Raw genomic sequence first — 13,120 nt, forward strand, 5'->3', positions numbered from 1 at the left:
ACACACACGCTCGCGATCGCCGCCGCGCCGCACGCGCACATATTGCGACAGTATCAGGTTAAAAAATATCAACAATATCATATTGAATATGGCAGCTGTGAAAAGAGCAATTGTGTTTGGAACAGTAATTCGCTATACTGACCGTGAACTAGGTGTCTGAAGGACTTAAGAGGCCAAGTGTTTAATCATGGTAAAGTTTTATAATTTTAGGGGAAATTTCGGACCTCATAAAGATAGATTTTAGCAATTAAATCAAGTCTAGAAATGTCCTCACCAATCATTCCGTCTTGTTAATTGTTCAGTCCCATTCACTGTAAATGTTGTTGGAGCTGATATTCAAGAGGGGGAGAGGGGCGAGGCCCGGGGGAAGGTACCTCAAGTGATGTTCGTGTAGGCTCCACTCCATCAGAGGTCGCGGAACGGTTTTCAAAGTGGGGGGGGGGGGCTGACCATGCTAAAAATCACAATCGGATATGGTCATTTTTACTTTTTTGTACACGGTTTTGGAAAAAAGTGGGGGGGGGGGGGGTGAAGCTCCCCCGGTTCCGCGGACCCTGTCCATTACCACTACACTATGCTACACCTTACAGAACATCGAGGTGGTGAACTCGCTCTGTCTGATACTCAGAGTGACAAGGTGGGATTTTAAATTATGGGGGGGAAATATAATTAAATTCTCAAAAACATTGAATAGGCCCTAGTCAATAAAAAATATTATAAAATAGGTGTATTATTTTAAGCATCGCGATTGGTCAATACGCGTCACATGACATCCAACTTTTTTGGTGCACTGCACGGCAGTGCAAAAGGTGCGCAACGAAAATTGACATTGCACGCTCAAGCAAACCAGTGCGGTAGAAGTCCGGGGAGAAGTCCAACAAAACTGTACTGTAACTTTGTTTCTGTGTTGCTATTTTATAAAACAAATATTGCACTTGCTCTGTCGTGCGTAAAAGTAAATGCAGAGAACGCTCGGTTTCTTCAGATGGTGCACACTGGGCACTCACCGCCAGCGGCTCGTGCACAGTGCGGCACCTATCTAAAGAAACCTCGCGTGCTCTGCATTTCCACTAACGCACTCGGCTGCATGCATTATTTGTATAATATTCTTTTCACAAAGGTCAAAGTTTCACTTCTTTTCCATGCTTGTATCAGTCTCAAAATTGGTGATTTAGAGCCAGTAACATTTTCCTTACACGTATTAATTCACTGCCGATTCCAAAACATCGCAAACTGCCTCTGCGCATGCGCAGAAATCGCAGCTCAATTCATGAATATTCATGAGTACTAGAGTAGGACTTAACACGAACATCACTTGGGGTAGGGGGAAGCTTTAGTAGTGCTAGTAGGAGGAGGTGTTTGGAGGGTGAAAATAATTCATTATTTGCTAATAGTAATAGTAATTTGAGGTTTCTTGTGATTTTTCTGACCAAATCATTCTCACTAATTGTCTTTTTCAGTAGTGGTGGTAAGTCTAGGGGCTACTCTAAATGTAACGTTACTCTTCTACTAACCCAGGAGTCCACCGTGCATTTACACATAGACACGGGACTAGGGTAGATTGTGGTCTCAATAACTTGGAAAGAACAGAAATTATGCACTTACCACGATTATATGGATGAAGGTCTATCGTGTGGCAGTATCCTGACATCAAGGCACAGACTGGAACCTAAAAAAAACCGAAAAGTTCTGTCGCGATACCTCTCCCAATTCTTTCAAAAGTCATTACAAAATGGCCGATCGAGACTGGGGTAGAAGGAGAGAACTTTTCGTTTTTTTGAGGTTCTAGTCTGTGCCTCGATGTCAGGATACTGCCACACGATAGCAGTCCTTCACGTTTATAATTTCGTGGAGCTCAATAAATCGCTCTCCTTATTTTTTTGAGGAGCTCAATTGAGCTCCTCAGAATCGCTCTCCTTGAGAAGCTCAAATCAATTCAATACAATACATGTATGATAAATTGTAGATTTTTCTTAACATCGTATGCAATAGCTGTGTAGCTATTAATTGATCTGTGGTGAAAGTAGGCCTGGGTCAATACGTTTACAAAATATCGCGCTCCTGCTCAAAAAAAAAAAAAATTGCTAAAATTTCACATTTTACATCTTTAAATCCTTGAAATGGCCATCTATTTTCCATAACTCCTTGAAATTATTTTAATTTAGTTGAAAACTATCACAAAAATGAAGAATATTCACCTCTTTCCCGACTCTGATTTGAATTTAAACTCTGTAAATATTGTAGTCCCATATGTAGATTTTCATGGCAACACCATGGAAGTCTACATGTGGGACTACAATATTTACCAAGTGTAAGTTCAAATCAGAGTTGGGAAAGAGGTGAATATTCTTCATTTTTGTGATAGTTTTCAACTAAATCGAAATAATTTCAAGGAATAATGGAAAATGATGGCCTTTTCATGGATTTCAAGATGTAAAATGTGAAATTTTAGCATTTTTTTTTTTAGGAGCGCGATTTTTTGTTCTCCTTATTTTTGTAGGAGCGCCGGCGCGATCGCGCTCCTCAAAAAAAAAAAAACCTTCATCCATGTAATCGTGGTAAGTGCATTATTTCTGTTTTCACAATTTTCTTTCCAAGTTATTGAGACCACAATCTTCCCTAGTCCCGTGTCTATGTGTAAATGCACGGTGGACTCCTGGGCTCCGGCCTGCTTCGCAGGCCAGAGCTCCCTGGGTTAGTCTTCTCCTTGCTGAAAATAAATGCCAAAAAAGGACAAAAATAAAATAGCAAAAGAGTCCAAGCCTTAACTTAGGCATAACAGTTACTATGTAAGTTATAACTAATATTAGACCCTAGGCTCTCTAGATCTACTTGTGAATGTGAGATTTATTTTGTAGAATATGATTTATTTTTAGAATGTGATTCATTTTGATAATTTTATATTTGTTTTTTCAACTGCATGAAAGGAGCAGATTAGTCTTTACAAATGTGCAATAGATGAATTAATTCAATTTGACTAAAAAAGCCAATCTTTGCGAGATGTGGTGGTTCATTGTCGATGTCATTCATAATTGTCCTTTCATGGAAATTTGGGCGTGAGGAAAGTGTGAACCATCGCAAATAAACATTTTGCATAAATTCTTCTGTTCAAAGTAAAGATTCTTCACATATTGCATTAAATGAAATTACAAGTTTGTTTTGGTGACTAGTTTCCAAAAAGCATGGAATGGCTGGATAGACTAAGCATCAGCAACTACATGTAGATGGCTTTTGTATATTTTGTAGACTCGGCTCTGAAAGACTCAGACATGGGCAATGGAAATACATTGTAAGCTATAAGAAGTGAGCATAAACTATATAGCCTTATAGGCCTAAGTGTCTACTGTTTCTGAAGACTACTGTGCCATTCTGCTTGATGCATGCTCGTCCAACCGTTTATTCTTCAACTTTTGAGACCTGCCACGCCCAAACCCAACAACGAGTCCCTCACAATGCATTTCATGGTTTTCATTGAGCTAAGAAAGCACACCAGGGGTATTTCACAAAGATCTAAGTATAACTTAAGTCGCATTTAAATGCCGACGGGTACATGATATGCAATGCGCAGTCTTATTGATCAATACGCAGTAGTATGCGTCCTTTTGGCATGATCTGACCACTTGCGGCCATGCCTTTTATACCGCGCGCAACTAGACATTTAATGCGACTCCAAGTCATACTTAATTCTTTGTGAAACACCCTCAGGACTAAGCTTTAGAAATTAAAATCAAGAGTAACCCACTCTAGTACTTGATTCAATGCAGCAGTAATTCAGAAAGAGCTTCAAAACATCAGGAGAATACAAGGATTGAAGTTCAGGGTTCTCTCAAGCATAATATTTGCACGCTGCAATCTCGGTGATACTTCCAAGCAGGCTGCAAAAATGGTGTTAAAGAAACTCTTGGATCTTGTTTTTTTTATTCAACTAGTAGCTTCAAATCAAATTTTGATAGCATGAAGAAGGAGAATTTACTCTTTCAGATAAGCCAATTCTCTAATTTTTGCATGCATTTTAAGGACAAAATTACTATTTGGGCTTATACAGAGAACCTTCTCTGGCAACTTATTGTTGGTTCGGGAGTCTTTTGTTTGTTGGATTTTCCAAGTGAACCTGAATTCCTAAAGTTTATAAAAAATCTCTCAGAGGCTTTTTATGAAAACAAATTTCTAAAATTACATACCCTAACCACAACACTAACCCTAAACCTAATCCTTAATGTAATCCTTAACCTAATCCTCATCCTAAACAACCCCCAGTTACCATCTAGATCAGGAGAAGTTAAATAGATGCATACATTTACATACATACATTTGTCTGCATCTATAGAAATTTGACTTCTCACCATTTTAGTATCATATCTTTATTTCTGGTATCAATATTGCCCATATCCATATTTTTTTCCTTTAAATTTTACTGGGGGTATGTGTACATATATTGAACTGTTGCCAATGGTTGTCCAAGGTGAATTTCTGATGGCTTGGGCTATTGGGCCACAACATTGTTGAGCCTTGGTTTGTGCAACCAAAGATCTCTCGAGATTGTGGGGTCACAAGATGAAAGGTTGTAGATGCATTTGTTTCAAAATGTCAGAAGTTAGGTGTGTAATATTCGTGATTTGGCAATGGTTGAGGCATAAATGTTAACTGTATGCTGTCAAAAATCATTCAGTATTGTATTTTGTGACCATGCATGAGGGGTAACTAATGTCTTTCTGAATCATTGTTCTCATAGGCAAATGAAAATGTAGTCATCCCTGTTCTTGATGAGGATGGAGATGATACTGATATGGAAGAAATGTTGGAGTTGCTGAACGACAGAGCTAACCCAGAGAAACCAACCTTAGAAGAACAGCTTGCCAACTTCAGACAAGAATGGCAACTAGAGTTGGTGAATGTACCCAAAGGTCAAGGTGATAGCCGTGGTAGTCCTGTGTTACGCGGCAGTCCAGCCCCCGCTGGCAATCCAGCCCTGCAGGGAAGTCCTTCCCCACAGCCAGGACAAAGGTCATCATCCCCTTCGATGAGAGGATCAGAGAAGAAGAAAAATTCAGCTAGATCCTCTCCCTCTGTGGTTGGGACAGAACAGCAGAGGAATGATGAAACAGGTCCTGGTTCCATAAAGGGAAGAGAGGAGGCCTTGAGGAGTAGCAACAAGAGTTCATTAAGAGAGCCTAAGGATGAGAGTGATGTAGAGGTTTCATCTCTCTTGACTGAATCGGTAGAAGAAAAGGTACACTTAATTAGAGGGAAAATATTACTTGGGGCTTGTAAATGCTAAAAAAAAACCCTGGAAACTAAAACACAGAGCCCTGGAAAATCCCAATTTATTGCCATGTTAAAGCTTATTGAATGTTGCAGAATTAGGCAGTGAGCTGTGAAAAGTAGCCCCAGAAAAAAAAATTGCCTGCTTAATTACCCTTAATGATGATAATATATATTAGGAATTATGATAGTATGATATTAACAGTAATATAAATGATGATGATGATGATGATGACAATGCTATAAATTATTGTAATAATAAATAACAAATATATTGATAGTGATATAAGTGATTATGATAATGATAATTACTGGTAATAAAATGATGATGAAAAACTATCCAGACCACCATTACATGGCCAATGCTGCAGGTCACAGTGCAATTTCCCGTCCCCAAAATTATTGGCACTTCCTAATCAATAGCTTATCCAGATAAATATGATTTCAAATTACTTTTGTAAAACAATGATTTCAAAGTATGTAGATCTAAACGATACTTCTTTTGATCCTAGAAATTTTGGAACTGTCCAACAATCAGCATGGCTGTTTTCAAGATTCACAAGATCTGTTTACATTGATCCCCACAGTTTGTCCAACATTCTTGTCTCAATTTCAGTCATGAATCTTGTTTGCAAAATTTTAGCATGAATATTCATTGTAACCTTTTGCATTCATATTTGTGTCTTTCTGTGATTACAGGCAAAGTATTTGTTCAAGCAAGGTGTAAAACATGAAAGAATTGGCAGAATGTATGAAGGTAAGTATTATTAGTTTTTTTTTAATCTTAATTTTTTATTTCTTTTGGTTGGGGGTATGCAGGTTTATGTAACAAAACATGAGTGTGTTTTATTGTGTAAACATTGTATGTCAATTTTAATCAGAATACAAATTGTAAGTAATGTAAATAGAGAGAGTAGTGGCTAGAGGGGAGAGTGAAAGAAAGTCAGCCATTCAGGAGGGGAGGTTGAGAGATAAAGGGAGAGAAAGGAAATTTTTGGAAAAGGGGATGCTGTTAAGTGGCATAAGTTACTTATATTCTGAGTAACGTTTGCAATTTTGAAGTGTTTGCCTTGATCCAAAGTTAAATCATGACTTTGATAGTGCTCTACATTACTGTACACATGATTGTCATTCTTCTAACATAATAAGCTAAAACAAATTGACTTTACCTGTGGTGGGAAAGTTCTGCACTCCTCAGGCCTACTCGGTTGAGAAGTTCAGAATCTAGCCTTAGAATGGGTGCACATTAAAACTCATCTTGGTTCCCATGAAGAGCACCTTTATGCTTTATGTACATGTAGCTGAGATTGAAACACTCAGGCCTCCTGCATAAAGAGTCTTCTATTAGAATGAAACCTTTAAAGTGTACAATGTTATTTGTGTTTGGCATAGAAAATGTTGAATCAAAGACCCTTGGTAAGAATAATAGAGGGATTATTGGATTTGGCTCAACATAGGTACAATCTTTCATTCAGTGTACCCTTGGTCCTTTCTAATTGATGGTCACTTTAGTTCTTCTAAATCTTTTAACTAAGTGATGAATAGGATTAAAACTTTCTTGGCTTCTCCCTAATAATGAGAGCACCCACATCATCTCAAAATAAAAGAAGAGGATGGTCATTGGGCCAAACATGAACCTCAAAATTTGATTCATACATTAATGAGTAAAGCTTGAGTGAAATAAACATGAATATTCCATTCTAGCTACATGTAGCCTATTTAGACTCTGTGCACCAAAAGACCTGAAGTGCATTTGTTATTTTATGATGAGGGTTCAGGTACATATTTCTGAGATCATGCATTTTATCAAGATGGTCATGCTTCATTTTCTTTATCTTTACTAAGCGGTCATGTTTTACAAGCAAGCAATGCAGCTTGTACCAGATGTGGAAAGCCGTGTGCAAGAGAGCGAGGGAAACAGCAACAGTGGTAAGAAATTCAGTCGTTTAAATATTGAATATCATCAAATGTTTTATTATGTTAGACAAAAAAGAAAACATAGCACAAAGATTGGGATTATCAAAGATAGCATTGTTCAATGAAACTTTTCCTTTTGCCGATTTTCCTATTTGAAATGTTTTTAAAAGAGAATGTACATATTGATTTATCGTTAACTCCTTTATTATTTGCTAATAATAATTTTGAACATCACCCTGGCCATTTTTTTTAATTGTCTTTCCTTTAGTTTGAAGTGAAAAGTTTGGGTTTTTGTTGTTTAGAACACACACAATAAAAATAATGAGGAAGACAAAAACCTTTTTTTTAGGCAATGGAGACAGTTTTTTGAAACCCTGAGTGTACAACAACCTGTAACTAACACCTTGTAATAAATTCCATCAGAATCCAACTAAATGACCACGTAATTCATCAGCAGAAAATGAGTAACTGCTTCGTAAAAAAAGTAAAGTAAGCAGGACAATCTTTCATTTAGAGTGGTCATGTGAACATTTATTTAATATAGCTACATGTATCTTTTATGGAAACCTTGAAATAATTTGATAGTCGGTATCAAAGGAAATCAGAATTTTATGTCTTTGTTCAACTTAGGTTTTGTTGCTGGCAAAAAGCGAAAAAGTCAGTATAATGGATTTAAACCCCTTTTCTCCAAGAATAGATTTCAGTGAAGACTTCAACATATGATTCTATACAAATATAATGATCATTCAAACTTTAAATTGTCCATACTTGAAACATTTGAGCTTTTCACATTAAATTGTCAACTAAAGTTCAATTTGATTTTGTCCAATTACAGGTAGCAACCAGGTCTCAGACGATGAAGAGTGAGTATTATAAGGTTTGCTAAATTTGTGGTATTTTAAAGTCTCATTCTATGTGTCTTTAAATCATATTTTGTCATGTTGGTACAAGAACGCCCTAAGCAAAGTATTTTCGCGGACCACATCGGTGCAGAAATGCCCTTACACAAGGCACTAATGCGGGCTCCTGAGGGTGTTTTTGCACGCATACGATGCGCAAAAGTGTGGTTTTAAGGGCGTTCTTGCACCGGCACAATGATTTGCATTATGATGATGTGTCTTCTTCTAGTGACTAAAAGGTATGATGTACATTCCATTCAATGGTGTGAAATACAAAGCTTGGGTCCCAATTTACTGGTGTGTTGATGCCTTGAATACATTTCAACACACAAGGCTCCATGGATGGGTGGGGGGGGGGGGGGGGCTTGAAGAATGATTATCTTTCAATAAATTCACATACCTCAGTACCCATGTATTGCCTTGTGCATTGCAAGATAGACCGTTGTAATGATATACAATGTACATCTAGTTTTGGTAGTTGCAGAGTGACCTAGTCATTCAAGCTGGGGTTTTAGTGAGCTGTGTGTAGAAACATTATATTACGTGCAGTACAAATGTTTATCACGTTTTTACTGTACCAGTATATGTCAAACAGATCTCCATTTGTATGTTATATCTTTTCATGTAATTTTATATTAAATATTATACTGTCCCTCGTTTGCAGGAGACAGGAACTACAATGTTCATCTGCCTAAATAAAACTTTTAGCTGTAAATTTCACTCCAGTATTTCGGGAAAAATGCAAATTAGCCTCTGCTTATGTGGTGAATGTGACTTTTCTTAATTCTTTCCTTGCTTTTCTGAACATTTGAATCTTCAGAAATAACAACAATGAGGTTCAAGAGATGATCCTGTAAGCTCATTTCTCTTCTCAAATTCATCTCGCTATTGAGTGATGTTTTAATCTCAGGAATGTTGGCTTCATATTTTTGTTAATTAGTTGTTTAAAAATAAATGTTTATAATGCATGGTTGTTTGAAAGTTATTTTTGATTGTTTATTAGACTTTCTTTCTTGAGCAGCTAATCTTTTATGGTATCACTACCCTTTTCTTTAGGGTAAATGGTCCATATTAATTTTTTTTTACAAATGATTAATTTTTTATACTAGTCTACATTTTATCCGTTGGTGTGTTATTTCTCTCCTCTTTCCTCATCCTCCTCCAGCGCACTATCTCCATTGATCGCGATATCCCCTCTTTTACGCCCCACAAAAGAGGGGATATCGCAATGAACGGGGATTGCATGCTGAAGGAGGATGAGGAAAAAGGAGAGAAATATAACAAACACACCAACGGATAGAATTTGAACTATGTTCATACATGTACATTGAATTGTTGCTATTCATATTCACAAGAAAAGACTGATTATGATGAAACGTGACCCTTGTTCCCTAAATGTCGATGAGTATGATTTCTGAATTCTGTTGCAAAACCCTATTGTCCTGTTGATGACGCTCAATGTGCACCATGAATACATTTCATCGTTTAGCAAATAAAAGGGCAATATGGCTGATCAATATTATTGAAAATTGTTGTTTTCCTTTTTTTTACATTTTCTGAAAGAGAATCTATTACATACATGTATTTTTTTTTTAACTTGTACATGTAGCACCCTTCATCATGCATAAAAATAAGTAAGCTTATGTACAGTATTTTAACTGAGATTAAGATTTACTTGTACTTTATGATTAAAAATGAAATGACATTTGACATTCCAATTGGTAGTTCTTATGTTTTAAGGAAAAAAAACCACCATTACTCCATTTTTGTCTTGCCTGCATAGCAGAGTGAGTCTATAGGCGCCACTTTTCTTATGCCGGCGATGGTTGCGTCGTCAACATTGAAATCTTAACTAAGGTTAAGTTTTTGAAATGTCATCATATCTAGAAAGTATATGGACCTAGTTCATGAAACTTGGACATAAAGGTAATCAAGTATTACTGAACATCCTGCCTGAGTTAAGATGAAAGATCATTTAAGGTCAATGGACTTAGACCATGTTGTGGGAATCAATATTGAAATCTTAACCAAGGTCAATTTTTTGAAATGTTGTCATAACTTAAAAAGTATATGGACCTAGTTCATGAAACTTAGACATAAGGGTAATGGTGTATCACTGAAGATCCTGCGTGAGTTTTAGGTCACATGGGGTCAACAAACTTTGGCCATGTTGTGGGTTTTGTGGTATTGTCATCATAACTTTGAAATTTTATTGATCTAGTTCATGAAACTTAGACATAAGAGCAATCAAATATTCCTGAACATCCTGTGCGAGTTTCAGGTCACATGACCAAGGTCAAAGGTCATTTAGTGACAACAAACTTTGGTAATGTTGGGGGTATTTGTGGAATTATCATCATAACTTTAAAAGTTTATGGATCTAGTTCATGAAATGTGGACATAAGGGTAATCAAGTATCACTGATCGTCTTGCACAAGTCTTCGGTCAAGGTCAAATGTCATTTAGGCTCAATGAACATACATAGTATTTTATCATCATATGAATGGTGTTTTTTGTGAATGATTATTCTATAGTCATTTTCAAAGTCAGCACTGCTGCTATATTGAATCGCGTAATGCAGGCGAGACTGCCAGAGGCGCTTCATGCGTCTATCAGGGTAGCCTGTATTAAAGTCCAGTGGACCTGCTCTCCCAAACTACCCTTCATTTCACATGAAAATAACAATACATGAATTGAAAACATTCAGATAATGATTAAAACAAACCTCAATGAAACAAACAAATTCACTCATTGCTTTGCACTGATTGCCAGCTATATTCCTTTAAAGTTTACCGCAGGGAGTTGTTAGGAAGGAGAGGCGTCTTGCTGCTTTCCTTTTCCCTCATGCTTGACACCGCAAAAAATTGGTGCACTAATCTGCATCTGTTGACCAGCTGGTTAGATAAAAGAACATGTGAATAATACAGTCATGTATTAAAGTGTTTAAAACTTCGCATCAGAACATCGGATCTCAGCAACTTTTCGCTGTACCTTTTAATGATTTCTCTCAATGGTCAAATGTGTTATGCATCTCATGAGCGAACACAAACTTTTTAACAATCATGTTTTCAAATGCAAAAAAAAAAAAAACCAGAAACAAGCATCAAAGATTTCAAATTATTGATGAAATGACAGGACGTTAAAAAATGTATGCAAATGACCGGAATATACTCAAATATTGAATTTTTGAAAGTTAATCTAATTTTCCTTTGATCGACTTTGTACGCAAATTATGAGATGGGCATAATGCTAAATTTGAGAACTTGTTTGGTGCCCGTATTTCTAACAAACCATTTATGAGCTTTTTGAAATATAAATTGCGATTTAACCAATATTTTCATAAATTTGGAATTGGTACTGCATTGCCAAGTCACCTCAGCACAACGGTGTGCCGCATGGAGGCTCAAAGCCAAGCGGAATGTTAAGAACCCAATATGCTTTAGAACCCATCGACATGTTTTGCATAAATTACAAGAGTTACAGCTCCTTCCTAACAGCACCTGGTATTACAGTGTGCTGTAGTGTTGCATTACCATGAAAAAAAACCCAGCTATGAATGAAGCATAGTTGATTTGCAGTGTGGAATGTGGATGGTTAGCCACTGATTAGTACTTGTATTGACTTCTCATAAAAATAGAAAAAGTAAATCCCATGCGATAGAATGTTGTAGATTGTTGATATTGTACTTATCATTTAAGTTCCTTATTTTTCATGAATTTTGGAATATTAGATTGATTTTTAGCAATAACTGCAATTTGCCCAATTTGGGCTTTTTTTTTTTACATTGTACATGTAAGGGTTCAAATTTATGAATGTTCCTTCCCTAGTATATGAGGTATTCCTTATGAGCTACTGTATTTAGAATGTACATGTACATGTAGCTTACAGACATCCCCTGTTACTATGTCTGGCAAATTTGTTACACATTTAGGTTGGTACAAGTGTCTGTTATTTATTATAAGATTTTCACCGGTCACTTGAATTGTTTGCGAAAGATATATAAATGTAAACAAATGCCAAAGTCCAACACTGTAGACTATAGCTTTGTCATTTGCACAGGGTGTTGAAAAATTGTGTGATGTTCATAAAATTTAGAAATTTGTTTTTTCTTTATCACCTGTTCTTTATATTTTGTATTCTTTGCAAATTGTTTGTATGCCCAGTGAAAACCACACTTTTTGAAGAGCTTTATTAGGATGTATTGTTAAGATTTGATACACTCTAGTGGCATAAACCTTATTTATTGCTTATTGCTTTCATTCATTCATTGTTTGATTCATCTTTTCCCCATACTCTACATACACTATGTTTCTAGTATAAATGCATTATTTCTGAGGTCCCACAAGCAATCCAAACTATCTGTCCTTATTGTATACTTTCAGTATTTACGCATTTCATTTATTGTTTAATTCACCTTTCCCCATACTCTACGTACACTATGTTTCCAGTATAAATGCATTATTGCTGAGGTCCTACAATCAATCCAAACTATCTGTCTTTATGAGATCAGAAGAAGCAAAAAAAAAGTTACTTTCTGTATTTATGCATTTCATTTATTGTTTAATCCTTCTTTTCCCCTTATTTCTGAGGTCCCTCAAGCAATCCACACTATCTCCAGTTATACAACCTTAATAAACAACCAGTTATCAAATGAATTTTCTGCCTCCCACACTTATTCTATCTTTAAGATTATGTTTTAGATTATGTTCAAGATTATATACTTTATTTCCTGTTTGATGAGAATACATATATGTAAAGAAATATTAATTAGAATATTTATTTTATTCAGTGATGACCCTGATGAAATAGAGACTTTGTCAATCCAGCTTCAACTGATGACCACAAATGATCTTAGATCTTCATGCTATAACAAGACACCTCAGACTGTGAGTAGAAAGAAACTATGTCAATCTGGCCCATTTCCAAAATGTTAAGCTGCAAACTAGTATCCACTTGCAATCAAGAGCTCTTGTAGCAGAGAAGAATAGTTTGTTCGCTCTAAAGATATATGATCTTTATGGTGATTATTTTTAATTTGGTGA

General features: G+C 36.2%; 1 protein-coding gene across 2 annotated transcripts in view; it reads left to right on the forward strand.

Annotated features, from left to right (window-relative positions):
• LOC129263791 (F-box only protein 9-like) overlaps positions 1-13,120 on the forward strand; it is a 26,706-nt gene continuing 13,586 nt past the window's right edge. Inside the window, exons 1-7 of one of the 2 annotated variants that reach the window (XM_064096986.1) lie at positions 56-190; positions 4,733-5,230; positions 5,962-6,019; positions 7,108-7,191; positions 8,015-8,042; positions 8,899-8,931; positions 12,868-12,964. In XM_064096986.1, coding sequence (XP_063953056.1) covers positions 188-190; positions 4,733-5,230; positions 5,962-6,019; positions 7,108-7,191; positions 8,015-8,042; positions 8,899-8,931; positions 12,868-12,964 — 801 coding nt within the window. In that variant the 5' untranslated portion in view covers positions 56-187. Of the gene's footprint in view, positions 191-4,732; positions 5,231-5,961; positions 6,020-7,107; positions 7,192-8,014; positions 8,043-8,898; positions 8,932-12,867; positions 12,965-13,120 lie in introns of both variants that reach the window. The other variant, XM_064096991.1, reaches the window with a different exon arrangement.

This window comes from Lytechinus pictus, chromosome 1 (assembly GCF_037042905.1).
Source record: "Lytechinus pictus isolate F3 Inbred chromosome 1, Lp3.0, whole genome shotgun sequence".
Lineage (NCBI taxonomy): Eukaryota > Metazoa > Echinodermata > Echinoidea > Temnopleuroida > Toxopneustidae > Lytechinus > Lytechinus pictus.